The 27,276-nt window shown below is 45.0% G+C and overlaps 1 protein-coding gene across 14 annotated transcripts in view; it reads right to left on the reverse strand.

Annotated features, from left to right (window-relative positions):
- The window catches only part of KANSL3 (KAT8 regulatory NSL complex subunit 3), a 77,005-nt gene that overhangs the window by 30,085 nt on the left and 19,644 nt on the right, over positions 1–27,276 (reverse strand). For 5 of the 14 annotated variants that reach the window (XM_054475868.2, XM_063649115.1, XM_063649116.1 and 2 more), the window contains 16 exons: positions 22,074–22,205; positions 21,396–21,512; positions 21,068–21,169; positions 20,888–20,959; positions 19,661–19,735; positions 19,323–19,480; positions 18,095–18,158; positions 17,460–17,660; positions 17,104–17,260; positions 15,566–15,643; positions 13,913–14,104; positions 13,372–13,456; positions 12,844–12,974; positions 11,362–11,471; positions 10,726–10,948; positions 10,253–10,386 (listed from right to left, as the gene is read on the reverse strand). In XM_054475868.2, the coding sequence (XP_054331843.1) occupies positions 10,253–10,386; positions 10,726–10,948; positions 11,362–11,471; positions 12,844–12,974; positions 13,372–13,456; positions 13,913–14,104; positions 15,566–15,643; positions 17,104–17,260; positions 17,460–17,660; positions 18,095–18,158; positions 19,323–19,480; positions 19,661–19,735; positions 20,888–20,959; positions 21,068–21,169; positions 21,396–21,512; positions 22,074–22,205 (2,031 nt within the window). Of the gene's footprint in view, positions 1–1,821; positions 4,262–6,706; positions 6,789–10,252; positions 10,387–10,725; positions 10,949–11,361; positions 11,472–12,843; positions 12,975–13,371; positions 13,457–13,912; positions 14,105–15,565; positions 15,644–17,103; positions 17,261–17,459; positions 17,661–18,094; positions 18,159–19,322; positions 19,481–19,660; positions 19,736–20,887; positions 20,960–21,067; positions 21,170–21,395; positions 21,513–22,073; positions 22,206–27,276 lie in introns of those variants that run through there. The other 9 variants (XM_054475875.2, XM_063649119.1, XM_054475879.2 and 6 more) reach the window with 7 other exon arrangements.

Below are 27,276 nucleotides of genomic sequence, written 5' to 3' on the forward strand. Positions count from 1 at the left end.
GGTGGGGAAGGAGACGGATGCGACTATAAAGGGGTGGCATGAGGGAGATCTTTGTGCTGATGGAATCATTCTGTATTTTGTTTATGGTTACAGCGATAAAATGACATAGAACTATACACACACATTGTACCAACTTCCTGGTTTTAATTTTGTATTATAGTTATGTGAGATGTAAGTACTGGGGAAACTTGAAGGGTGTTATACTATAATTGCAGGTTAAAAACACACGTATCTAACAGCCCAGCAGTGTTTTGCTTTGTTTAAATCCATCTACTTCTCCTTAGAAAAGTAATGATATGAACCACATGACTTCATCTTCTGGATACTATGATTGGACTGGGTGGGAAGAGATAAGGAGAAGAAACCCACAAGTGAGAGTGAGCCAATCAGGCTGTCTTCAGAATTTGAACTGAATGAAAGAGACCAGCCATCCATGAAGGGTTCTGCAGCTAAAAAGTCCTGTGACAAAAGGATCAAAACTGGATCCCGGCAAGTCCAAGCCACTTGAGGTCATGAGGCAAGTAGCAAAAACAGTGAGGCCCCTTGTCTATAAAAATGCCTAATGAGAGAATATTCCCTTTCAGAGCTATTTTGGTGGTGAATAGGTTTCTCCTTCTTGCAGCCATCAACCCTGACCAAAATGTGTGCTTGAAAAAGAGATAAAAAGGTAAAAAAGACTTGTCTGCATCATTATTTGCTATGGCCCTGTCCCCATACCCCTGAAGTTTCAGACAGCCGTCATTTTAACAAACTAATCCTCGTCTCACTTGACCTGAATGCTCAAGTCAGTGAGACTAAGACAGCAAACCAGATGTCTACTAAGGAGGGTAACACGATGTGCCTAGGTATACTGGACACTCCAAGCAGCATACCAGAACTATGGCCTCCACCCAGAGGGCTCCAATGCCAAGGGTAGGGACCTGGAATTTAGGGGTTAGAAGGAAGGTCCTCCTGAATACAAGTTAACAAATAATCTAGAGGTTGGAATTCATTCATTCATCTCTAAATCTTTATGTATTTATTGGCAGTGGGTGGAGGTATAGGAAGTGCGAAAGGATACTGATCTTTCAGGATCAAGGTTGAGGGACCCTACCTACTGACACAGGCTCAGCCAAGAGCCCCACCATATCAACATTGATTACTCTTGGCCTGGTAGGAAGTAAACTGAAAAGGTCACGTGCAGGCCAAGCCACCATCTCCTCACCTCCTGGGCTAATCTCTACCTCCAGTCTCCCATCTTAGAACCCTAGCACAATGCAGAGTAGAAAAGACACTGACATCAGACTGTCTGGGTTCCAGTACTGCTTCTGCCATTTCCTGCTGTTTTGACTGCTCTGTGCCTGTTTCCTCGCTTATAAAAAGGAAATTACAGGCCGGGCATGGTGGCTCATGCCTGTAATCCCAGCACTTTGGGAGGCCAAGGTGGGCGGATCACAAGGTCAGGAGTTTGAGACCAGCTTGGCCAACATAGTGGAACCCTGTCTCTACTAAAAATACAAAAAATTAGCTGGGCGTGGTGGCGGGCGCCTGTAATCCCAGCTACTTGGGAGGCTGAGGCAGGAGAATCGCTTGAACCTGGGAGGCGGAGGTTGCAGTTAGCCAAGAGCGCACCATTGCACTCCAGCCCAAGCAACAGTGTGAGACTCCATCTCGAAAAAAAAAAAAGGAAATTACAGTACCACCTCATACCACCTGGCATTGGTGAGGTGATGATCACTGGCCTTACAATATCTTAGCTCTATCTTCGGTGCCCGCTTCATTGGGTGGTTTCCAGAATACACATGAGAAGTCAACTGAAAAGAAGCTGAAGCAATCCAAATGTTGTTTTTGGTGTTTTTAATTGTTTTTGTTAATGTAAGAACAGAACCATCACAGCCGCTCAGCTCTAGACCCATCCGGCCCAAGACTGTTCTAGTGGTGAGACCAAGAGTAGACAGGTCTTCCTACCTCAGTGACCTCAAAACACAAGGACATCTCCATAGGGCATCAACATGCATCTGTCATCCAAGAATCTAAGAACTTCCTGATCCTTCCACATTTTCTATCAATAATATCGCCTTCTGAGGTTATGGATTCCAGGTCTTCTATGAAATAGGTAAAGCTTCCTTTCGCGTTCCAAGAAATACAGTTTGTGAAGGGAACTGGAAAACATGACTCTAGGCCTCAGCCACTTCCTCTGTTACCCTGTCCAAGGTGTAGAACAATCCACATTCTCACAGCTCTCCTTCTTCAGTTACGGAGTTCTTCAAGGTGGACAGGAAGTCATCCCTTGTAAGCACACTAGAATTTACCATAAAGGCAGGTGGGCTTGTTAGTTTTTCTTTGTCCCCAGCATACACTGAGCCAACAACTTAAGTCATGAATGGGTTGTTTAGGGCTCTGTCGGTCCTAAATGATTCCTAAAAGCTTCATATAGCTCATATAGTCTTATTATCCACTGCTCTTTTGGTGTGGTATGATCCTACCTGTAAAGCTATCAAACCCCTGGGTCCTGGATGCCTCCTCCAGATTTCATACCTTCCTCAAGTTTACTAAATACTTCCTGAATTTAAGAATTTTTAAAAAGTCACCTACCAGCTAATGCAAAAACACAGCCTAATTCTGTGTGAATCCCTGTTGAGATCAGCTTTTCAGGTCAGGGAGGGGAGGTATGGTGTTTAGGGTACCCTCTCCTATCACACACATCCCCCCTGCCCACAGTACCCTGACCTACCTTGCCTGAGACTCCTAGACACTATGAGCTCCCTTCTGGCTGCCACTCAGACTGGCCAGGAAGGCTCCCAGATTGAACACAGGTGACCTGGTATAGATACACACTGTACTGTGGGCCAGAACCATGGACTATATTTTAAGCCATGTTGTGGGCCCTTCCTGCCTACAGAAAAGGACACTTGAGTGGAGTCACACTTGGGTTGCCTAATTTATTACCTTAACTAGAAACATTCTAAGTATGGGAGCCTGTTCTGGAGGATAGTTTCTAAACCAAATCTAAAACTATCTTTGCACACAAGTGTTGTGAAGAGGCAAGCAGGGGATCAGAGCTCCATCTTCTGTGACCACTTCTCCAGGGACTACCACCTATAGGGCTCAGGTTGGTACCAACAGCCCTGCATAGTAGAGTCGCTGTCAATCATCTTCCCACTTGTAAGCAGGAAGACAAAAAGTCTCATGAAATAGAAACGAAAACACTGAAGCATGGCCTTCATCGTCCTAATGCCACAAGTTTCCTGGGATGGCCAAGATACTACCTTAGCTTATTGTCCCTGCTTCCCCTCTAGAGACTGGAGACAGAGGATTTTCCAGGGTTGGGGTTTCTTCTCTGATTTGGCAAATTCTTCTTTTTGTCTCCAGCTGAATCACTAGTTCCTTGGGTGGCAGAGCAGAGACCTAAGCACAAACCACAGGGCTTACTGGCACGTCCTTCAAGCCACTTCCTTTGCTGTTCTATTACTCTTCTTCAGCTTATGTGAACCTGCGGACTCTCTGGATACAGAAACTGCCCAAAGCATGGTGAAAAAGACAAAGGGCCCAGGTTTCACCTGGCAACCACTGCTCCCAACATCTAGAGTAAGTCAAAGAGGCTGAAAGATGACAGCCTAGTTCTTTGCCTTCATTATGATACTAACAAAAACCAGAAGTTTCTAGGAGTCAGCAAGCTACTCAGTATCTGACGTGGTTTCTAACGTGGAGTTGCACGGGGAGCACTCTCCCATGGCTGCTGAGTGAAGGCAACAGTGATGTCCAAAACAAGCCCATCCAGCTCTGAACCACCAGTTGGCAGGCCAGGATGACTCCAGTCTTTAGCAAAGGGCTTTCCATTCTAACTCCCGAAACCCCGGACCAGACGGATGTCTCCTCCCAACTAGGCACAGAGGGTAGCACAGACTTCCAAAAGGAAACACCTTCATTAAATGCAGCAGGCAGTCCTATGACCCTTGGGTCAAACCACAGCTTAAGCGGGGGAAGAAGTGGTTCTAATCCATGTACAGCCAGATCTGCTGAGGAGTCTGGGGATCCCAGGAACCAGATTTGCAGATCCTGGACAATGGTGCTTCCCTTGCTGGCACCGTATCACCTAACCTAATGGTTTCTCTGAAGACAGTTGGCGGAGAGGCAAAAATGACTGTCTTAAACAGGTCTTCGGACACGTGGACAGCTCAGCAGGACCACGCACGTGTCCAGGGCCCACCATGAGGCAGCCATCACCAACTTGGTAAGGAGGACATATCACACAGCATCTTCAGGGTGCTGGAGGCAGGCGCTGTGGCAGGAGAGGTAGTGAAGAAGGGTCAAAGCTTTGACAGGTTATCATCATATTCAGACCCTCTATCCCAATTATCCCAACCCCTGAGAATTTATTTTAAAGAAGTAATTCTCAATAGGAAAGAAGTTGGATACACAAGGACACGTGCTCTAGCTGCCAAGTGGTTAACAGAACATGGACTCTAGAGTGAGAGACTCAACTTTCCACTTTTTAAGGCAAGTGCCTATGTTCTCTGAGCCTCCTTTTCCTCGCCTGTAAGAGGTAGATGACAGCATCTACTTTCCAGGGTCACTGTAAGGATTAAATGAAATAATCCACATAAAGCTCCTGAGTGTAATCTGTGCTCAACAACAAAGGTCACCTCATATTATTACACATGAAGACAGAAAAGGAATGCAGAAAAAAGGAAATAGGTGAGTTTTTAAAGACAACAGAACAGAAGGGAAGATTTCCATGACTGTTCTGATTTTGAGGCCTTAGACATGTAGGTGTGAGGGGATGCCATCAATGTTGAGCCCTGCAGCTTAAGAATAAGGAAGCAAGTAGAGAGGGTGGACTTTTTTTTACCAAGGCTTTCCCCACTTTTCTAAATTTCCCCCTTGGGAAACTCCTAAGAGGTCTCTGAGAATGTAGTAAAGGAGGGGAGGCCAGGCGAGGTGGCTCATGCCTATAATCCCAACACTTTGGGAGGCCAAGGTGGTAGGACTGCTTGAGCCCAGAAGTTTAAGACCAGCCTGAGCAACTTAGCCCAACTCTACAAAATTTTTTAAAAAATTAGGTGAGCATAGTGTTGCATGCCTTATAGGCCCAGCTACTCGGGAGGCCAAGGCCACAGGATTGTTTGAGCCCAAGAGGTTGAGGCTGCAGTGAGCCATAATCACAAAGAAGAGTTTGACAATCAAACCTCATGACTTCAATCTCAGCACTTTGGGAGGCTGAGGTGGGAAGACTGCTGGAGCGCAGGAGTTCCAGACCAACCTGGGCAATATAGCAAGACCCCACCTCAATAAAAAACAAAAACAAAACCTCATGGGCTTCCCTGCCCAAAGGCAGGGCTGTGCACAGATGCTCACTCTATTCCGATTATGAGTACACCTTAGAGTGAGCCAACTTGCCCACAGCCTGCTACAAGGCCACAGTGAGGCCCACTGCCAGAGGCCTCCAGCTAGAGATGCTGCTTGCCAGGCTGACAAGGTCCTGGTATCGCCAGCAGGACAGAGAGGAGAGAGATCTTATAACCACAGGCAGGGAGTCCATTTTTTGGACCCTGATGCAGGGCACAACATAGTCTCTGTCTGTCCTCTTCCTCCCTGCAGCTTCTCAGCTGTGAGGAGTACACAATAGTCCATTCCCATGAAGGAAACACATAGTAAACACCAATCAGTGCCAGAAACAAAACAGATAATTAAGTGCTTATACAGATCTTAGAGAAGTCTAGTTGGTGTTCACTTTTCTTTTTAAATTCATTCCATCCATAAATATTGCAGTATGGAACCCCAAAATAAAAAAGGACCGTTTTAAAATCCTAACAACAATACCATTATCACACATTAAAAAGGTTAACAATTCCGTAATATCAACAACTATCCAGTCAGTGTTAAAATTTCCAATTGCCTCATAAACGTCAAAAAATGGGTAGTTTGTTTCTAAGCATTAAAAAACGTAGGTTCCCAAAGCCTGAGGAGATTCTGATCCCGCCACCACAACAGTCACTGAATTAAGTCAACTTCCTCACTAAATCAGGTAAGAAAACCAAAGCCCAGAAGGCTAGGTGATTTGCCCAGGATCACACAGCTGGCTGAAAACAGATGACCTGACCCACAGTCCAGTGCTCTGTCTGGCAACCTGAACAGAGCTATTAGAAGCTTCTGAATCAGCAAGAAGCCTTAATCTAATAACATCCCCTTGCTTGTTACAAAAGAATCACCACCTGACCCCTCCTAGCAATTACATATCCACTTTATTTTATTTATTTATTTTTTTGAGACAGAGTCTGGCTCTGTTGCCCAGGCTGGAGTGCAATGGCACAATCTCAGCTCACTGCAACCTCCGCCTCCCAGGTTCAAGCAATTCTCCTGCCTCAGCCTCCCAAGTAGCTGGGATCACAGGTGCACGCCACCACATCCAGCTAATTTTGTATTTTTAGTAGAGATGGGGTTTTACCATTTTGGTCAGGATGGTTTCGATCTCTTGACCTCGTAATCCACCCGCCTAGGTCTCTCAAAGTGCTGGGATTACAGGCGCGAGCTACCATGCCCAGCCTACGCCCATTCTATTAAGGTGAAAACTAATCTCATGTTAACATCATCAGTTAGAAGGCCAGACCTTGATCTTTATTCTGTGCTTCAACTGAGCCCCGGAAAAGGGGGATTCTCAATGACCTCTACTCTCTTCTCAATGGTAACTGGCTGGCCCAGGCCATGGCAAACTGAGATGGATTACCTAACACAGGAGGAAGGGATCACGTGGCAGGATCTGCGTTCTAGTTGTCCATCAACATGGCATCAGCAAAGGTGAAGACACCCTAAAAACAGGCCCAAATGGCTTTGTAGGTCACTTCTATCAAACCATCAAGGAACTATCATTTCTGTACTATAAAACTGTTTTAAAACAGAGTATGAGAGGGGAAAAGCACTTCCCATCTCATTCTACAAGGATTGAATTACCCCTTTTACATAACTAGACAAAGGAAAGCACACACACACAAAAGTAGGGGGTGGAGGGGAAGAAAACTATGGGCCAAAGCCTGAGGAGATTAATATAGATGCCAAAATCCTAAGTAAAATAAAAGCAAATAGAATAGACATGCTTTTCTTTTGAAACGCTTAGCTTCTTTCTTTTTTCATTTTGTTCTTTTGATAGGGTCTTGTTGCCTTTGTATGTGCAATAAAAAGAATAGGACACACTGAAAAAGCCACTGCATCTAGAATTCACACAGTTTGATGTTAGGAAACCTATTAAAGTAACTCATCATTTTAACTGATTAGAAGGAAATGTTGGCCGGACATGATGGCTCACGCCTGTAATCCCAACACTTTGGGAGGCCGAGGTGGGTGGATCACTTGAGGTCAGGAGTTCAAGACAAGCCTGGCCAACATGGTGAAACCCTGTCTCTACTAAAAATACAAAAATTAGCTGAGGGTGGTGGCACGAGCCTATAGTCCCAGCTACTCAGGAGGCTGAGGCAAGAGAATAGCTTGAACTTGGGAGGCAGAGGTTGCAGTGAGCTGAGATCGTGCCACTGCACTCCAGCCTGGGTGACAAGAGTGAGACTGTCTCAAAAAAAAAAAAAAAAAAAAGGAAATGTTTATCTTCATTCATTTCATGTGATTCTAAAAGAATAATGGAAAAAATTCAAAACTATCAAGAGAAAGAAAAGAATGAAGATTATCTTAGCAAACTAGAAACAGAATTGACACTCCCTTAACTTCAAGATAAATACTATCAACCCATAACATAAGGCCAGCATAGGCTAGACAAATTCAAAACTACAGAACAGGCCCATATGTGTTCAGTACTTTAGAATGTGACAGCAGTGGATTTTAGATGCATGGAGGAATGATGAATGACTCATCCTTACCTCACTTAACATACAAAAGTGAACTATAAGGAATTAAAGGAAACAAACAAAAGCATTATAAGAAAACACAAAGAGAGAGTTTCAATATGGTATGACAGAAAAGTTCTGGAGATGGATGGTGGTGATGGCTGTACCAAAATGTGAATGTGCTCAATACTACTGAACCGTAAGCTTGAAACATGGCTAAAATAGTAAATTGTATGTTATATATGTTTTACCACAATTCAAATTTTAAAAACAAAAAGGATTACTTTTATATACTTGTGATAGGGCTAGCTTTCGTAAGGCATAAAACTTTGGAGCTATAAAGGAAAATATTTGAAGGTTTTACTATATGAAAAATTTAAATGACTGTATGATCCAGAAATAAAAGTTAAAAGACTGACATTCAATGAATGCTTCAATAGAAAGAAAAAAAAAAGATGAGCCACTGACAGGAATAACATATATGTAATTTGTGTAACAGATAAAGAATTAACATCTGAATATATAAAGCCACTATAATTCAAAGAGTATGACAAACATTTCATAAAAGACATAAAACTTCTTAAGTAATCAGGAAAATGCACATTAAAACAACTTCATTTTTCACCCAGATTAATAAAGTAAAAATATTGATTTCCACAAAATATGAAACATATTTTCATCACCGTGGCTAGAATTGTAAAGTAGCAAAAACTTTTTGAAGGGCAGTTAGTGAGCAGCTGCCCAGATATTAGATGTACACATCCTCTACTTATTCTCTAGCCTGGAGAAATGCTCCCAGAGGTACACAAGAATAAGCAAGTGTTCACCAGAGCATTATTTAAAATATCAAAAACCAAAATAGAACCCAGCTATCTACCTAACAGAAGGTGGTGAAATACATCTTCATACATCTACTCAGTGAAATACTAGCCAGCCTCTGAAAAGACGCAGACAGGGAAACGTGTCACGACATGATTTATAAAAAAAGGCAAGTTACAAAACAGTCCATACTCTGTAATCTCATATTTGTACAAAATAAATAAAATAACATAGTTTGTGTAGAAAAAAAAATCTGAATGGATCCATATCAGGCTATTAACAGTGAACATCATCTCTAGGAGTAGCATCATGGGAAACTTTCCCTTTCTAAATTAATTATTTCTATAATGTTTGAATTATTTAAAATAAGCATAATCATTTTTATAATTGAAAAAATAAGAAATAAGATAAAATTAAAACATTTCCATCCCTCTGCAAAAAAAGGTAGCTATGATCCCAATGAATGTCAGGTGTTGACCTCTGTGCAATATTTTCCCTAAAGAGGACAGAAGAGCTTTTAGAATGGCTCAGGAACTATTACTGTACCTCCAGTTCACAAGCAGGTTGACATGGTGGAAAGGACAGGGAGACACAGGAAGGCCTCGGCTGTATAGCGGATACTGAAGGAAAGCACACTCAGTACTAGACTCAAACTGTTTTTTGGCTTAACTTCTAATCTTTGAGTGGCTCCTCAGATCACTATTTTAAGATTAGAAATATTTGACTTGAAAAGGTCACAATGGAAATTAGATCAGCTAAGAGAAACTAATCATGACTTCCTGGGTGAGACCTATAAAAACCTAGCTGTGCCCTAAGAAGACAGCAATAAATGCTAAGATATGGGAAGGCACAGTGCTAGAAAGCCAATGTCAAAGAAAGAGTATTATACATGGGGCGAGGCGGGAGGACCACTTAAACCTAGGAGTTCAAGGCCAGCTTGGGCAACATAGTGAGATATCTCTGTCTCCATGTCCTTAAAAACAAAGAAAGGGCCAGGAGCAGTGGCTCACACCTGTAATCCCAGCCCTTTCAGAGGCCGAGACAAGTAGATCACTTGAGGTCAGGAGTATGAGGCCAGCCTGGTCAACACGGTGAAACCCTGTTGTAGCCGGGCATGGCGGCAGGCGCCTGTAATCCCAGTTACTTGGGAGGCTGAGGCAGGAGAATTGCTTGAACCGGGGAGGTGGAGGTTGCAGGGAGCCAAGATCGCACCCCTGCACTCCAGCTTGGGCAATAGAGCAAGACTCCATCTCAAAAAATAAAAATAAAAACAAAGAAACAGCATTAGCCAAGTAACCTCTACTCACAACCTCTGAAGGATGAAACCAAAGATGAGAAAAAAATGAAACGAAAGGAAAAGTAAACAAAAACATTAAATACTAGACACTGCTACCCACTTGAACATATGTAATCTTCACAACATCAAGGCAGGGATGTAGAAGAGGAAGCTCAAAGATGTCCATGATTCGCTCAATATTACAAAGCCACAGACTCCAGAGTCCAGATTTGAATTTGAATCTCGTCTGTCCAGTGCATGGGCAGCCCCTTCAATCAGCCAGTCAGCTGGTCTTAAACTTCCCAATAATGAAGCCCATGTGCTCAGTCCTTCCTGGCAGACTCACCTGTGAGCTGGAGGGCAGCACCTGGGAAGAGGACTCCTCGGATGGGGCTGCTCCTGAGCCCATAGGGCTCAGCGTGGTGATCCTGCTCGGCTGGCCACGAAGTGTCAGAGTAATGGTGGTGGGGACCTTCAAGCCTGAGATAAAGAGAGAGAAGCAGTATTTTTGAGTCACACTCTCCATCTTCTACTGAGGCTTTCCTTTCCTGGAGAGCTTCTCCCCCACATAACACAGTCCCTTGGCCTCCTCCCCAGCTGGGTCATCTATGCCCTATCAGTCAATCTGAAAGGCAACAGGAAACAGCCTGTGTTCTCTCAACCTCTCTGGGGGATGGGTCCACACAGCTGAATCCAAAGGTCAATGCCAGGACCCTGTGGGACTGGTTTCAACATCATACCTTGCCCACATGAGATGGGAAGGTCCTGGGGGAAAGATCCCAGATCTGGGAGTCCCCACAGTTCTCATGAGAGACTCACCTGATGCTTGGTTAGAGATCTGAGCCAGGCCAGGGAGGCTGCTTGCCAACTTAGCGAGGCCCCCATTGGTCAGCAGCTGGTGGATGGCTGTGGGCTTCCCACCAGGAGTGGCACCCAAGGAGGAGAGAGTGGTGGCCACAGGAATGGTACGGACAATGGTGCTGGTGCCCGTGGTGATGGCACCCAGGCTCTGCATGGGGGTGGGCAACTTCACACTGGTGGCCTGTGGGACACACAAGCCCGGGTGATCAGAAGCTGTCGCCCAACAGCAACGTTCGAGTTTGGAGGGCCCACAGCATATTATTAAAGGCTAACATGTATTGAGTGCCTACGACATGCAAGGTACTCTTCCAGGCATTTTGCATAATTATTTCATTCTTACAACAACTCTATGAGGGAGGTACTATTATTACCTCATTTTATAGACAAGGAAACAAAAACAGAGTGGTCAAGAAACTTGCCCAAGGTCACACAGTAAATGATAGACCTTAACCTTTGGAAGTTCCCTGCTGTGTAGCTAGAAGGCTGTTTGTCCTTGACCCACTGACTCCAGACCTAGTTTCCCTGCCAAAACCAACTAAACTGAGGAGGCCTCCTCCCTACACCTGCCCAGCCCAGCAGATGGCAGATGTGCACCTGTGGGGCTGGTCCTGGGGAGGGATTTGCTGGAAGGCCAGAGGTCTTGCTGCTGATATCCTGCAAGCTGAAGCTGAGGCCTTGGAGGAGGCTGCTGGCTGATGTGGCCCCTAAGAGAGGAGACAGCAGGAATCAGTAGAGACTCAATCACTTGCACTATCCCAAGAGCAGCCACACCACCAACTAAAACACCAATGGTGCTTGCCCTTGGACACCCCTGTCCTCAGAAAGAAGGCGGGAAGCTCTCCCCAGCCAGGCACACACGCAATGGATGCCACACAGGAAAGGTACTGTGCCAGACACTGCCCCGGACTTGCTCTGCACCTGCTGCAAACCATCAGTCATACATTTTAGACCATTTTGAGAAATCCAAGTTTGTTCCTTTCTTTCCAGGGAAGAACTTTTTAAGCCAAAAGAATTCTAAATATCCAACTTTCACTTCGCCTCACACAATCAAAGCAGTAAGGAAGTAGCCTCAAAGCAATAAGAAAGGTTCGCTTAAAGGAAAAGGGTTTCTTTTCTTTTTTTTTTTGAGACAGAGTTTCGCTCTTGTTGCCCAGGCTGGAGCACAATGGCACAATCTCGGCTCACTGCAACCTCCACCTCCTGGGTTCAAGCGATTCTCCTGCCTCAGCCTACCAAGTAGCTGGGATTACAGGTGCCCACCATCACACCCAGCTAATTTTTTGTATTTTTAGTAGAAACGGGGTTTCACCATATTGGCCAGGCTGGTCTCAAACTCCTGACCTCAGGTGATCCACCCACCTCGGCCTCCCAAAGTGTTGGGATTACAGGTGTGAGCCACTGTGCCTGGCCAGAAGAGGGTTTCTGCAATGCCTTGGCCCTGCTGGGCTCAGGCAACAGGCCTTTCAAAGTAGGGTTAGGGGGTAGGACAAAGTGAGAGACAAGCACAGACAGAAAAATGTCTCATTTTGCTAATGCCCAGTGTAGCACCATTTCCAGTTTTATTCAGTCAGATGTGCTTAAAACAGTAAAATAAAACCATAGTCAGCTCTCAATTATCTGTGGGCTTCGCAGCAGATTCGCAGATTCAAACAACCACGGATAGAAACCTGTGGATATAGAATTCCAACGGTATGACATAATTTCATATAAGGGACATGAGCATCCGTGGATTTTGGTAGTGGTGAGGGTCCTAGAACCAATCTCCTGTGGATAAGAAAGGCTGACTATACATATATGTCCTATCGGCTATTTCTCCTTACAGTAGAGGATACAGCACCTGTAGACTGGAACATTTACTCACTTGCAGACCAGGACATTTACTCACTGCATTTATTCAAGGCCAAGGAACCCCTCTGCCCAAGCTAATTCCAGCTTCACGTCAAGCCTCTATGATCAGTCTAAGACCCAGAGGCCCATCCTGTGGATTCAGCTCCAGGGACACTTTCCCAGGACCACCCACCAGCAGCGGACCAAAAATTCTGTGTTGGAAGGGGAGAATGCTGGGCCACAAGATACCTGGGAGGGAGCTTCCAGGAGATGTGGCCACCAGGCGGCTCTGCAGTGTGTGCAAGGCACTGGGTGCAGTGCTGCTGGAGACCACTGAAGGGACTGGGCTGGCTGAGACTCCACCTTCAGAAGAACTGGACCTGGAGACAAAGGAAGGAGCTCTGTTATCCAAAGGTCACAGGACAGCAAGCCCTAGCAACACTGGCAGGGTACAGAGTGGGGCCCAGCAAGGCTTTCAGCAGCAGACACACACCAAGAACCTTTAGCTTCTTTGTCCCACTTTCTGTACCTGGCCTCTGGTCTTCTAAAAGTCCTTACTTATAGGACTTATAGCAAAAGCCAGGGGACGCTTTGGAGTCTTAAGTAAAAATGAACTCTGGGTTGACCCAAAAGCAAGACAAAGATCCCAATCAGAAGGAAGTCACATTTCCAAAGCTGACAGAATCCAGAATCCATCATTTTCCAAAGCACTAAATAAACCAGAAACAGAGGGAAGGGAAAAAAGGAATAGACACAGATGGTCCAACAAACACTCACTGGGCTGTGGCGAGAAGTCCTGTGAGCTCCTTGGCCCCTGCTGAAGCCTGCCCCAGTGTCATGGTGATGGGCTTCCCACCTGCAGCTGCAAAACAGAAAACCCCAAGGCCCCTGGTCAGTCCTATTTGGCCTCTACGTTTCCAGGTTCCACAGCTTAGGCTAAATGCAAGATATTACAGACGAAAACTGGAAGATGAAAAAAGATGAACTATGCTAGAGTCGGGAGAGTTGGGGTTATTTTTTCCTTCTATTTTCTAAACTTCCTGAAATATTCTGTATCTTTAATTGAAGCAAACAAAAAAAGAACAAAATATAGGATGCTTTGAACGACGGCACAGCTTCCTCTCAGATTCTGCCTGCCTGGTCCTCATTCAGATGGGCTCATGCCCACTTTACCCACATGCACAGCCTCATGCCTTCTTTGCTCCGGGCATCTCTCAAAATGAAGCAAAGGCTGACATGCTGGTGAATGGCCACCAAAGGGCAATGCTGTGTACCTGAGAGAGCTCAGTTCTCATTTAACGTACCAAGAGAAACTCACCTTCTGGAGCACTTCCTTGGGAAGGAGCACAAGGCCCTCCAGCTGTGTCCCCTTGGGAGATAAGGGACACCTTGATCTTCGGTCGCTTGGTGGTCTTACTGCCAGGAAGGGGACTTGAGGGATGGTGTCGCTTCAGCTGAACCCTAAGATCCTCTTTCTCTCCTTCCTCTGGTGGTTCTGATGAAATGGGAACTAAGAGATGGAGCTGAGTTGAGATCCTCCACAATCCAAAAAATCCCAACAGACATTCAGTCAATACCAGCACCGACATAGCCACGTGTAGAATGTAGAACACACAGGAGAACCACTCTACGTACAGGGCCACCCCTCAAAGGAGACTACCCATGCTTCAGGACCACTTCACTCAGGCCCTGTCCGTGGAGGACCCCACTTTGCCCTTCTTAGAGGATGGCACCCTTCTCATCCCTCATCCTGCACTGGAGTCGGAAGAGAAGGGGCCCTGAGTTGGTAGGAATTAAAAGAAAGAAGACATCCTGACCCTGCCTAGCCAACGCCAATAGCAACAACAACAAAAACAGAGGACTCAACAGAATGAGTAAACAGTCCTTCTTAGGCTCAAAAAATGTGATCATCTTCCTGTCTGAAGCCCTCCCCACATCATCACACAGTTGAGGACATTAAACATTCTATAAGAACTCATGGAGGAGCAGGTCATCCAGTCCTCTCTAAAAAGTAGAGTTTTCCAAAGGCTCTCAAGAGTCCCACCCTGCCCTAGGAGCCCACAGTTGAGGATCCACTTGCCAAATGGAGGCAATGAAGAAGAGTGTCACCAGGACTAAAAGCTGGCTATGAGTAGCTACTAGGAGAGAGAGTACCTCAACCAGGCAACCTCACTGTTCCTGCCCAAAAGTAACAGGGCAACACTGGCCCATGTCACAACCTAGTCCCCAGGTCATGTGTACTAGTACAGACAAAGGCCATCTGTTCACACATGGGCTTCCACTTCCACTGAATCAAACAGGCTCATCATGTATACAGCCAAGCTTTTTGGACTCTTAGGGTTATCTTTCAAGCTTCCTCAAAGATTCCCTCCTCTTTAAATCCAGAAGTCCACCCCAGTCCTCTTGTAGCATAGGGAAGCAAAGACTGGGGTGGGGAGGAAGGCAGCAGTCACATGAGGAGGGAGGAGGGGTCCTGGCATGAGGCAACAGTCAGGACATAACCAGCTAGAAGGATTGCTTAGGGGACAAATGCACTGGCTAAAATCAGAGTAGGAAGGAGGGTGTAGGGGAAAGGAGTTTCAGGTTCTATGCTGATATGTGGCTGGTGGGCTTATAGCCACCAGATAAACACAGGACAAGAGGCAGGGAGAAAAACACACAAGGAAACTGAGACTCACAGGCAATGCCACAGACATACAAAAAAGCAGCAGAGCCAAGACCATAGTGAAAGAAAGAACCACACTAAGAGACAAAAAAGAAAACACCATGAGAAGCAAACAAAAGAATGGAAAAAGGGCAAAGACTACAGAGTAAGCAAAAGGGGTCAGCAAAACAAAAGAATACAAAGAAAGAGAGAGAAAAGAACAGGAGGAAACCAAACTGAGGCAGATGAGAGGCAGAGATGGAAAATAAATAAGGGGTTGAGGAGCAGAATGCAGTGGACGAGCAGGCAAGAAAGAGTAATACTCACCGAAGAGACAGGAGGAGGTGCCAGGAGGAAGAGCTTTCCTCACCAGCATATTTTGTTTCAGAAAAGCAGCAAACTGTGCTGGAATGAATCAGAAAGAATTACAGAATCACAGCCAGCCAGAGAAGGGAGAAAAAGAGAAGGAATAAGAAAAAAGGTTGTAGAAAATGGCCAATAGGGGCTCCTTCTGAAATTACTGCATGGCAACCTGACTCTGCCACGGAGTCGGTCTGTAGAAGCATCTAAAACTGAATAGTACTACCTGCCTCATGGGGCCATGCCAAAACTCAACAAACTACAGCAATGCAAGTGCCATGAAGAAGGCATGGCACACAGCAAGGACTCCATATATGTTCGCTATTAGTATTCCGTTTGCCCATCAGCTCTGCTAAGCCAGGGTTCTAAAGCTGCTACTCTCCCCCATGACACCCTAGATCCCCATTTCAAACCCAGCTCGCCAATCAGCCTTCCAAACTCCTTAGATTCTCAACTAATCACCCTCTGCAGAAGCACAGCAGACCACCAGCTCTGTCTTCATCAGAAGTGTAAAGACACACTGTCCACACGGGACTTGGCTCTGGCCACCACTCATGAAGATCCAAGGCAGAGCATCCGCACAGACCCTTGGGGCCTGGCCTCATTTCTCAACTCCTCCCATCCACTCACACTTCTACTCCTTGTTAGTACTACTCTTACAAGCAAACTCACAAGAGGTCTGGGTTTTGGTTCTGATCCTTTGGCTCCACTAAAAGAAACACAGGGAAAGTAAACAGATGAGCCTCCTATCCCCTCCAAATCTGTCTGCCAGACAGCCAGCTCTGGCTGCTGCCTCTTCCCAGGCACCCCTATTCCTGAGAAGCTCAGGTGACACATGCTCCTGGACACATCGTTAAAAACCAATGCCCAAGAGGCCTTACCTCAAGGCCACCCACCTGGATCAATGTGGGGGAAGGGGGACAGAACCACTGTTTCTTCTTTCCCTACCCAATGAACTCTCCCTTTTCTATAGCTCCTTTCATAGCACTCGCAGCTCACCAAACTTTTACTTTCGACTATATGAATACTTCCCAGCTTCTTCTGAAACCTGTCTGCAGAGAACCCTGATAAACTTCACTGAAAGTCTCAGTGTGAGAATCTTAACGCTTCAAGGGTCAAACAAAGAAAGGGCATGATGCCAGGTGAGTTGCCCTAGAATCTGATTAATAAAATCAATCACCCAATACATATGATTGGAGAGCCCCGACTGGAGGAGTGGCTGGCAAGGTAGAAAAAAGTTTAGGCCAATATACATGTTCATAAAGCCTAGCCTCCCCAGAACAGCAAGACAAAGCTATAACTAGTGATCACAAAGCCCCACTAACTCAGAGGCCTTGGCATTCATTTCAATAATTAATTTTGAATTTTGCCTGCACAGAAATGTGAGAAAGGGCGCCTCTCACATCCCCCTGAAAAAAGCCGTAGATATCAATACTGTACAACTGCCACGTGACATGAACTACAGAAGACAGACCCAAGAGGAGCCACTGGCCAAGTGCCTATACCTTGAGCTTGTTTGTGGGTCAGCACAGCTTCTGTCCGCTGCACATGTCTCTTCAGCAGCTGAGAGCTTCCAATCTGACTGGACTTCTGGGCAGAGGTCACTGTGGTCACTTTGGTCTTGGGACTGGAGGTGGGGCTGCTGGACACACTGGAGAGATCCTGAGTAAGGTGAGAAGGCCAAGAGATGAGCCAATGTTACTAGGATCTGACCATGAGTCAGCATGTCCCTCTGGAATTCCCCTTGTAGGAACTCACAGGCCCATGGCACTAATGAGACAGAGGCATCCCCAGGAAATTAAGGAACCAACTCTGTGGTGCTGATTCCCCAGCAAAAGCGCTCCCTCCCTGCTCACACTACCTCTGAGCCTGAGGGTGAGGCGGGCAGCTTGGCAGCGGGGGAGGCAGGTCGACTGCCCCGCTCAGGGACTTCAAAGGCCAAGTCTCTGCGGGCCACATCGCGGGGCTTCTTCTTCTTCTCAGCATCCTGATCCCGAGGTTCAGAGCCCATGTGACCCTCAGCACGAGTGAGCACTCCAGTCAGAAAGTCCACAATCTCATCCTAGTGCAGAGAGGAGCCAACCAAGGCCTTTCAGTCCTCATCTGGAGAATGGGAACCTCTCATATACTTTCCAACTAAAACAGATTCTCCCTCAGCTCTGGCATCCACATGTGCCAGTCCTTCCCCACTCAAACAAGGTCTGGCACAAATCCCAGGCTTCTGAGCAACTGTGGTTCAAGAAGACCAGCAAGTGCCTCTGTCAGGGGGAGCTCTGGGGTGGTCACATTCCACCACTTTTCCAACACTCTCCCCCGTGATGCTTTGCTTACATTAATTCACCACTCTCATTTTTCTTTGCTTTGCTTATGACTGAGACCTACCAGAGGCCCCAGTGGAGGCCTTAGAGCCAAAGAGGCCATTACCAATAAGACCAACCCTAAAAGGCTACAGAAAGGCAAGCCTAGATGAGAAAAGCACACAAAACAACTGTTTACCTGAATACATCTGTCCACCATGCTCTGAGTCAACCCTTCTGATTTCTTCTTTGCTTTGCTTATTCTAAGAAACAAAAAGGATGACATGTTTACTTCTTAAACATTCCATGGCATCCTATGAAAATAAGAATGTATTTCTTTTCTGGGTTGTTTATTTTCTAGCCCCAGAAGGAGGGCCATGTTAGCCTTAGGCAGGTAATGCAACCTCTCTGAACCTGTTTCCGTGTCTGCAAAATGGGGAATCATAACATCCCATTCATGGAGTTGTGGGGATTAAACAAAATAACATATGTAAAGAAACCAAGCACAGCACCCAGGACAGTCTGCTCCAGAATTCCTATACCTATAGCTTAACAGATCAACTCTATCCAGAACCCAGGAGGCGGAGGTTGCAGTGAGCTGAGATTGCACCACTGCACTCCAGCGTAGGTGACAGAGCCAGGCGCCACCTCAAAAAAAAAACAAACAAACAAAAAAAAAAGCTCAAGGTCGTGAAAGACAAAGATGGAGGAACTCTATCAAATTAAAGGAGACTGAGGAGACATGGCAACTAAATCCAAGTGTGATCCTGGGCTGGATGCTGGACCAGAAAAATGACATTAGGGAAACAACTGATGAAACATGAGTCTGTAAATTATAGTACCATGTCGATGTTAATTTCTTGATTTTGAGATTACACTTTGGCTATGTAAGATGTTTAACATTTAGAAAATCAGGTGAAGGGTATATAGGAATTTTTTTGTACTAGTGTTATAACTTTTTATAAATCTGAAATTTCAAATATTAAAAAAGATTTTTTTAATGCTGTCTTTTTTTAATTTTTTTTTTTTTTTTTTGAGACGGAGTCTTGCTCTGTCACCCAGGCTGGAGTGCAGTGGCGGGATCTCGGCTCACTGCAAGCTCCGCCTTCCAGGTTCACACCATTCTCCTGCCTCAGCCTCCCGAGTAGCTGGGACTACAGGTGTCCGACACCACGCCCGGCTAATTTTTTGTATTTTTAGTAGAGATGGGGTTTCACCATGTTAGCCAGGATGGTCTCAATCTCCTGACCTCGTGATCTGCCTGCCTCAGCCTCCCAAAGTCCTGGGATTACAGGCGTGAGCCACCGTGCCCGGCTAATGCTGTCTTTTAACTGAACCAGACTGGTCTGTAGTTACATTGCCAGCTTACAGGCTTATCTCTAACACTGTAACACAGCTCTCTTGCAGCTCTGGGAGAATCTACCCACCTGAGATTGTCATCAGCTCCCCCAACCACCACCAAGCTGTTCTCAGCTCGAATCTTCTCCCGGAAGTCCTCCATGGCTTCAGGGTGACATTGAAGGGAATTCTGACCAATGACAAAGAGGACTGGAGTCTTCATATCCAAGAGGGGATCATCCACATCCTAAAACAGGTACAGGTTTTAGAATCGGCTTCTTCATATTCATAAAGCACTGACCCGGAAACTCCACTAAGGAGGATCAGCCATGCAACTGCAGTCAGCCTCAGCATCAGCTTGGACAAGGCATGCACACTCGCACTCCCACTGCCAATGACCCAGCACTCAGCTTTACCACATTCTTACCCCTCTGGGGCCATCCACGGTAAGCAGAGGAAACCCAAGGCAGACAACTGCAGTGACATACTCCATTACTGACACCTGCAAATAACAGAACAGCTTGTCTAAAGGTCAACTGAGTTCATGGCACCTCAGCCTACCCAGAATCCAGGAGTGGTCCAGACCCACCAGAGAGTCTCACCTCTTCCTCTCCTGTCCTAATATCCGGGTGCATCTTCTGCCATAACGGCAGCAGTAAGAGCACAAGACACAAGGTATGTCATTCCATAAGCAGCCACTACCTAGAGAACTGGGGCCCCAAGAGGACCCCAGCAGGTGGCTGAACCATAGGATAGAACGTTCAGTATTCCTACCCTGTCAACCCCCTCAACTAGAGCCCTCCTGCTCCATTTTTCTCCACAAATAGTAAATATAGTCAAGAGAACACAATGTTGCCATTAACCCTTAAGTAAAAAAAAATTCTCTCTATTGAACTTAATGGATAGCTACCAGACAGCCTAGATTTCTTGGAGCAAACTGCTAAGGCCTAACACCCTGGGAGCAGGGACTATGGGGACCTTCTTCCTCTCACAGCTATCACACTTGATTGGACTGTATGAAGCAAAATTAAGGCTTTGGACACATGAGGGACACTTACACAAACTGACAGACATACAAATATATGTAAAATATGAAAAGATTCCTTGATGTCTTGGAAAGAGACTGAAATGAACACAGCACCAAATTCCAGAGCTATTAATATTTGCCAGCTACAATTATTATTGTTTTTTAGGTGGGAGAACAGTATGGTACTTATGTTTAGAGAAAAAAAGGGATCTTTTTTTTTTCCACAGATACATATCCGTGTGTGTGTGTGTGTGTGTGTGTGTGTGTGTGTGTGTGTGTGTGTGTGTGAAAATGCTATGATATTTGGGATTTTCTTCAAAACAATCTGGGGGAGAAAAAAAATGAGCAGGGTGAGATGAAACAAGCCCAGCCAAGAGCTGATCACTGGTAAAGCTGGGTGAGGATACCGGGGGTTTATTATACTACACCTGCTTTTGTTTCTGCTTAAAGTTTTCCTAAATAAATTAAAAATTGTTTTAATAAAATTTGTCTTCTACAGTTTAAAATGCAATTATATAGGTAAAGTATCTAGCGCAGAGCCTGAAACATAGCAAAGGACTCAATGGTAGCTATCATTAGTGGTATTCCATCCCAGGACAACCTCCAAATAAGATAGAAATTACTTACATGACAGGCCACCAAAGCTCCTGTGTTCCAGCCAATCAAGATAATGGGTTTGTGTGGGAAATGGCTGTGAATCTTCATGGGAAGAGAAAGAAGACAGTAAGACAGGAGGCCAAACATAGGTACAGAACAACCCCAGAATGCTGGGTATGCCACAATGTACTGAAATAGGGGCATTCTCACCTCCAGCACTTTGCTTCTCACTGCCCCAATCATATGCTCGAGACACTGTAGAACTCCTACCCCACTGCCATTGTTCAGCAGATGGGTGGCTACAGGGATGACCTGAAGGAAAGAAGTAGCCCCCACACCAGCAGAGATAAGTTTCAAATCTTTCAATTCTGTTTAACCTACCCTAAACCCAAAACCTTGGAATTCCACATGAAAGAAGGGTTAGAGGAGGCTCCACATTCAAGTTATGCATTTTGACCTCCTCCCACATATTCTTCTCCTCAATCCTCCAAGACTATATTCCCTGCCAGGAAGGAGTTCCTCTTGCCCGCACACATACCTTGCCTAAGCAGGACAGCTGAGATTGCCAGAAGCGGTGGCGGCGTGAAGTGGGAAACACAGAGCTGGAGGGACCAGAGGAGGCGATGAGAATCAGCGGAGAGCCAGGGAGTTTGCTCTAAAGAAGAAGAATCCCACCCAAAAACCAGTGAGTGAGAAGTGTTCTTCCATGAAATTCCAAGTATCCCAATACCTTTCTCATCCCAACCAATGCTCCTTTGCTTGTGAAATTATGTTAAGCACTATGCAAAATAAATTATTAATAATAGTTAAAGAAGCCGGCCAGTCGTGCTGGCTCACACCTGCAATCCCAGCACTTTGGGAGGCCGAGGCAAGTGGATCACCTGAGATTAGGAGTTTGAGACCAGCCTGGCCAACATGGTGAAATCCTGTCACTACTGAAAACACAAAAATTAGCTGGGCATGGTGGTGCATGCCTGTAATCTCAGCTACTCAGGAGTCTGAGGCAGGAGAATTGCCTGAACCCAGGAGGCAGAGGTTGCAGTAAGCTGAGATCGTGCCACTGCTCTCTAGCCTGGGCAACAGAGCAAGATTCTGTCTCAAAAAATAATAATAATAATAAATAGTTAAAGAAGCCATTTATCCTCCTGCCAAGGTTCTAAGACTTGAGTCTAAAATTTTTATGTACCATTGTTAAGTCCTGAGCCATCCAACTTACTGGTTTGTTATGAGAAAGCACACCCACAGCAGGGTCCCAGGGCCTCTTCAGTAGGAGAGACAAGGCCTCAGCTCCTGCAGCCCCAGTCTTCGTGTTGGATGATACAAGCATCCGGTCAATCAAGGTTGGGATCTACAAAGAAGAAAGAGCAAAGATGACTCCAGTGTAAAGCAGGAGACCTTCTACCACCAGCAATCAAGCAGAAGAACAGAGCCCCACTATAAGCCATAGACAGACTTCAACTAAGCCTCTGAAAATCTCCTCAGGAGCAAGAATATATATAAATAAATGGGTGAAAAGTATGCTCCCACCATGAAAAGTGAATGGGTACAATCCTTTGGAAAGCAGTCTGGATATGCAGCAAGGGACTTAAATGTATTCCCATCCCTTTTCCAAATGTTTCTACTTCTGAGAACCTTTCCAAAGAAAATGTATCAGAAACAACAACACACACAAAAGGATGGGGACAGTTATGCACAGAGACAAATTAACTATGAATAGTAATAAAGTAAAAACAATTTAATATATATGTGTATATGTAAGGGAGTAGTTCAGTCAACTATCTACCTAATTGGATATTAAAGATTATTTTCAAATATTTACAAGAATTTATTTAGTTATCGAGACAAAGTCTCGCTCTGTCGCCCAGGCTAGAGTGCAGTGGCCTGATCTTGGCTCACTGCCACCTCTGCCTCCCGGGTTCAAGTGATTTCTTGTTTCTCAGCCTCCCAAGTAGCTGAGATTACAGGCGTGCACCACCATACCCAGCTAATTTTTTGTATTTCTAGTAGAGACGGAATTTCACCATATTGGTCAGGATGGTCTTGAACTCCTGACCTCAAATGATCCACCCACCTCAGCCTCCCAAAGTGCTGGGATTACAGGCATCAGCCACTGCACCCAGCTTTCAAATATTTATAAGAATATATAATAACATACAGAAATAATTTTGCTAAAATGTTACAGGTAAAATAGAAAATATAAAAATTATCTCTACTCAAAGCTGGGCTCAGCGGCTCATGCCTGTAATCCCAGCACTTTGAGAAGCCAAGGTGGGCAGATCACTTGAGGTCAGGAGTTCGAGACAAGCCTGGCCAACATGGTGAAACCCTGTCTCCACTAAAAGTACAAAAATTAGCCAGGTGTGGTGGCACACACCAGTAATCCCAGCTACTCGGGAAGCTGAGGTAGGAGAATCACTTGAACCTGGGAGGTGGAGGTTGTGGTGAGCCGAGGTCATGACACTGCACTCCAGCCTGGGCAACAGAGTGAGACTCTGTCTCAAAAAAAAAAAGAAAGAAAAAAAGAAAAAAATTATCTCTACTCCCCTAATGCTAAATGACGAGTTAATGGGTGCAGCACGCCAACATGGCACATGTATATATATGTAACAAACCTGCACGTTGTGCACATGTGCCCTAAAACTTAAAGTATAATAATAATAAAATTTTTTAAAAAAGAAAAAAAAGATACATTAAGTGGGATAAAACAGATTTCTAAACAATGAATATAATAGAATCATATTTTAAAGAAAATATGCTGCACGCCTGTAGTCCCAGCTACTCAGGAGGCTGAGACACGAGAATCGCTTGAACCCAGGAGGCAGAGGTTGCAGTGAGCCAAGAGTGTGCCACTGCACTCCAGCCTGGGAAACAGAGGGAGACTGTCTCAAAAAAAAAAAAAAAAAAAAAAGACAAAATGTTAATAATGATCTCTATGGAGTTTATGGGTGACTTTTTCCTTTACAGATTTCTATGTTTCCTAAATTTCCTCAATGAGTATCAGTTGATTTTATAATTTTTTTAAATCTCCATTTTCTTCTAGAGTACTGCCTTCAAGCTGTGGTGTACTAAATAAATCTGTTATTATGTACAAAAATATATATCCTGCTATACTATATACAGTGTACTCTATCTCATGTCTGTTTTTTACTATCTACCAGAAATGTGACATTACAGATGTGCAAATATAGGTTTCAGACATGTTGATGCTTACACTGAGAAGAAATATCTGCGAATTCCATGCTACCCACAAAAGGTCAAAATGACCTAGGGGAAAGGAAAAATGTTTAAATATTAGAGGCAGTTTTCAGAGAAAGAAAAAGGTTTTGAAAAATTGGAGAATAAAAAGTACTACGGTTTGATGCAAGTTGTAAAACTCCAAAAACAGCAGAAGATAAGTTGCTCTTAATTTAAAAACAGAGACACTAAAAGGATTTCTGTATGAGAAATTAGAGAATTATAACCATTAGACTTTCTCAGTTTAACTCAGGAAACAAATATTCGTGAAATTGCTTTTACAAGGCACCAGGCTAGTACTGCAGAGGAATTTAATCTACAAGAGGTAATGAAGACAAACACACAAATAATGGTGGGGGACGAGAATAGGGAAAGACCGATAACTGCCATGAAAGAAACAGAAGCCCAAACTGCTATGATTCAAACCACCCAACGGAGAAGGAGAAGTTAAGCGGCAATTTTCATCTAAAGATGCAGCATGTGAAATGAGACAGGCTCTTTGGAACAGGCAGGATTCCAACAGAAGATGAGACAAAAGCCTTCCAATCAGAGACACCAGCAAGAGGCAAGAATGTGTAGAGCTTATTCCAGGCACAGATGGACAAAAGTCAAGGATGCAAGTAAGGAAGGAGGAGGATGTAAAAAGCCAGTAGGAAGGATAGGACCAAACCGCAAAGGATAAGACCAAACTGCAAAGGATCTTCATGTTCTTTGTAACTCACTCTAGAACTGTGAGCCACTCAACATTTTGAGGCAAAGGATCTGACCCTGGGTTAAGCTTTATCTAACAGTAGTATATAGCTTTGAAACCAAAAAGCCTTGAAACTTGCTTCCTGTCAACAAGGGATAAAAAATCAATACTGACTTTTCCACTTGGAGCTGGGAAGACCAAGCTTCCCTGGCCTTTCCAGCATTGCATTCACTCTCAACGGCCGATTAAAAGGCTAAGGTCTGTACCTTCTCTGCCCTCTTTATCATAATGGATCTAATGGTGAAAGTAGCTGGGTGAAGAGCATGATCTCATCCACCTGCGCTTTCACATCCAGCAGGCACTTTAAAAGTAAAACAATCCTGTAATCATTTATATCCTTTGGGAAACAACCAAAGTATTTGTTGTGAATCTAAATATAGTCATGGCAAAATAAGAGTCCGATGGCAGAGGAACCACTGTGGAGAGCACAGCCCAGAGAGGATGTTGCCTTGAGTCTGAGGCCCTTGCTGACTGGTGTACCAGCGAGCCTTCCACTATTCCAGCCAACCCACACCATGGCCCAGCAGCATGGGAGGAAAGCACCCAACTATGCATGCTGTGGAGTCCCCCCAGTGGTCTGCCATGCTCATAATATCCGACATGCACCCAGGATATGTCCAGTCAGTAACTTAAATAGGGCAGCAGTACAAATTCCTCCTTAAAGGGAAATTATGCTAGCCACGGTGAGTGAAGCAGGGTCACCAGAGAACTGAGACCCTGGGCACCACCAACACTCATCTCCTACAGTGTATTCACCAATGTTACACTTTTACTGTAGGTAGAATGCTAAGGAGAACATATGTGAAGATGCCTATGATACTTCTGGGCCACCACTCTCTGTCTGCCAGGATCCAGTCTGGGCCCCACACTCTACCTGCCCACCACTCACCTCCCGGGTCCAGGGTTTCTACTACAGGGGAGCAGTACAGGGGAAAGTCTGGGACTCCCTTTTCATTTGTCTCTTTCTTCACTAGAAAATACACTCCACGAGAGAAGGGACCAGTTTTGTTTTGCTCACCCCAGTACCTGACACACATAGGGCCCAAAATAAGTATTAGTTAAACAAAAAAACTAATGTCAAATTTCCTACCATGAATATCATTGATGTATCTAGTCCTGAGTTTTATTTCAGCACTAAACCAGTCTTCTAACAAACTTGGCACCCTTTAACTTAAAAACATATAAGAAACAATGAGTCTGCAAGTTTTGGGGATGTGGCTGAGTAAACGTGTTGGCCAGGCAACTTACAGCAGCAAGATGAGCCAACTTCCTGTGAAGCAGAAAGTAAAACTATTAAAAAAAAAAAAAAAGTCATAAACTGAATCATGCTTATGCCTGTAATCCCAGCAATCTGGGAGGACAAGATGGGAGGATTGCTTGAGGCCAGGAATTCAAGACGAGCCTATAGCAAGACCGTCTCTACAAAAAATTAAAAATTTAGCTGGGTGTGGCAAGGCACAGCGGCTCACGCCTGTAATCCCAGCACTTTGGGAGGCCGAGGCGGGCAGATCACGAGGTCAGGAGATCAAGACACGGTGAAACCCCGTCTCTACTAAAAATACAAAAAAAATTAGCCGGGCGGGGTGGCACACGCCTGTAGTCCCAGCTACTCAGGAGGCTGAGGCAGAATTGCTTCAACCCAGGAGGCAGAAGTTGCAGTGAGCCGAGATCGTGCCACTGCATTCCAGCCTGGGCGACAGAGTGAGACTTTGTCTCAAAAAAAAAAAAAAAAAAAAATTTCTTGCTGGGTGTGGTGGTGGCACACACCTCTAGTCCCAGCTACTTGGGAGGCTGAGGCAGGCGGATTGCTTGAGCCCAGGAGTTCGAAGTTATAACAAGCAATGATAGTGCCACTGCACTCCAGCCTGAGTCAGAGAGGAAGATCCTGTCTCCAAAGGAAAAAAAAAAGGCCTCAGACAACTTGGATTGATTCAGTTCTTTCTCCTCTCTGTCTCTCTCTCTGTCTTAGAGACAGGGCCTCCCTCTGTCACCCAGGCTGGAGTGCAGTGGCGGGATCGAACTCACTACAGCCTCCTCCCACCAGCCTCCTAACTAGCTGGGACTACAGGCACGTGCCACCATGCCTGGCTAATTTTTTTATTTTTAGTAGAGACAAGGTCTTGCTATGTTGCTCAGGCTGGTCTGAAACTCCTGAGCTAAAGCGATCCTCCTGCCTCAGCCTCCCGAAGTGCTAGGATAGTAGGCATGAGCTACTATGCCCGGCTGTGAGGCCATTTTGTATTGGAGCAAAACACCCCAAATATTTCAAGAACCTATGAGGGTACTACTTAAATAACTGTTAATATTAGTAATAATAATTACTGTGGGCTCACTGCTTACTATGTGCCCAATTTTGTGTTAAGCACCCTACCTGAATTAACTAATTTAATTTTCATAAAAATCCTAGATAGCTATTATTATCAGCCACATTTTA

Source organism: Pongo pygmaeus, chromosome 12 (genome assembly GCF_028885625.2).
Source record: "Pongo pygmaeus isolate AG05252 chromosome 12, NHGRI_mPonPyg2-v2.0_pri, whole genome shotgun sequence".
NCBI classification, from domain to species: Eukaryota; Metazoa; Chordata; class Mammalia; order Primates; family Hominidae; genus Pongo; species Pongo pygmaeus.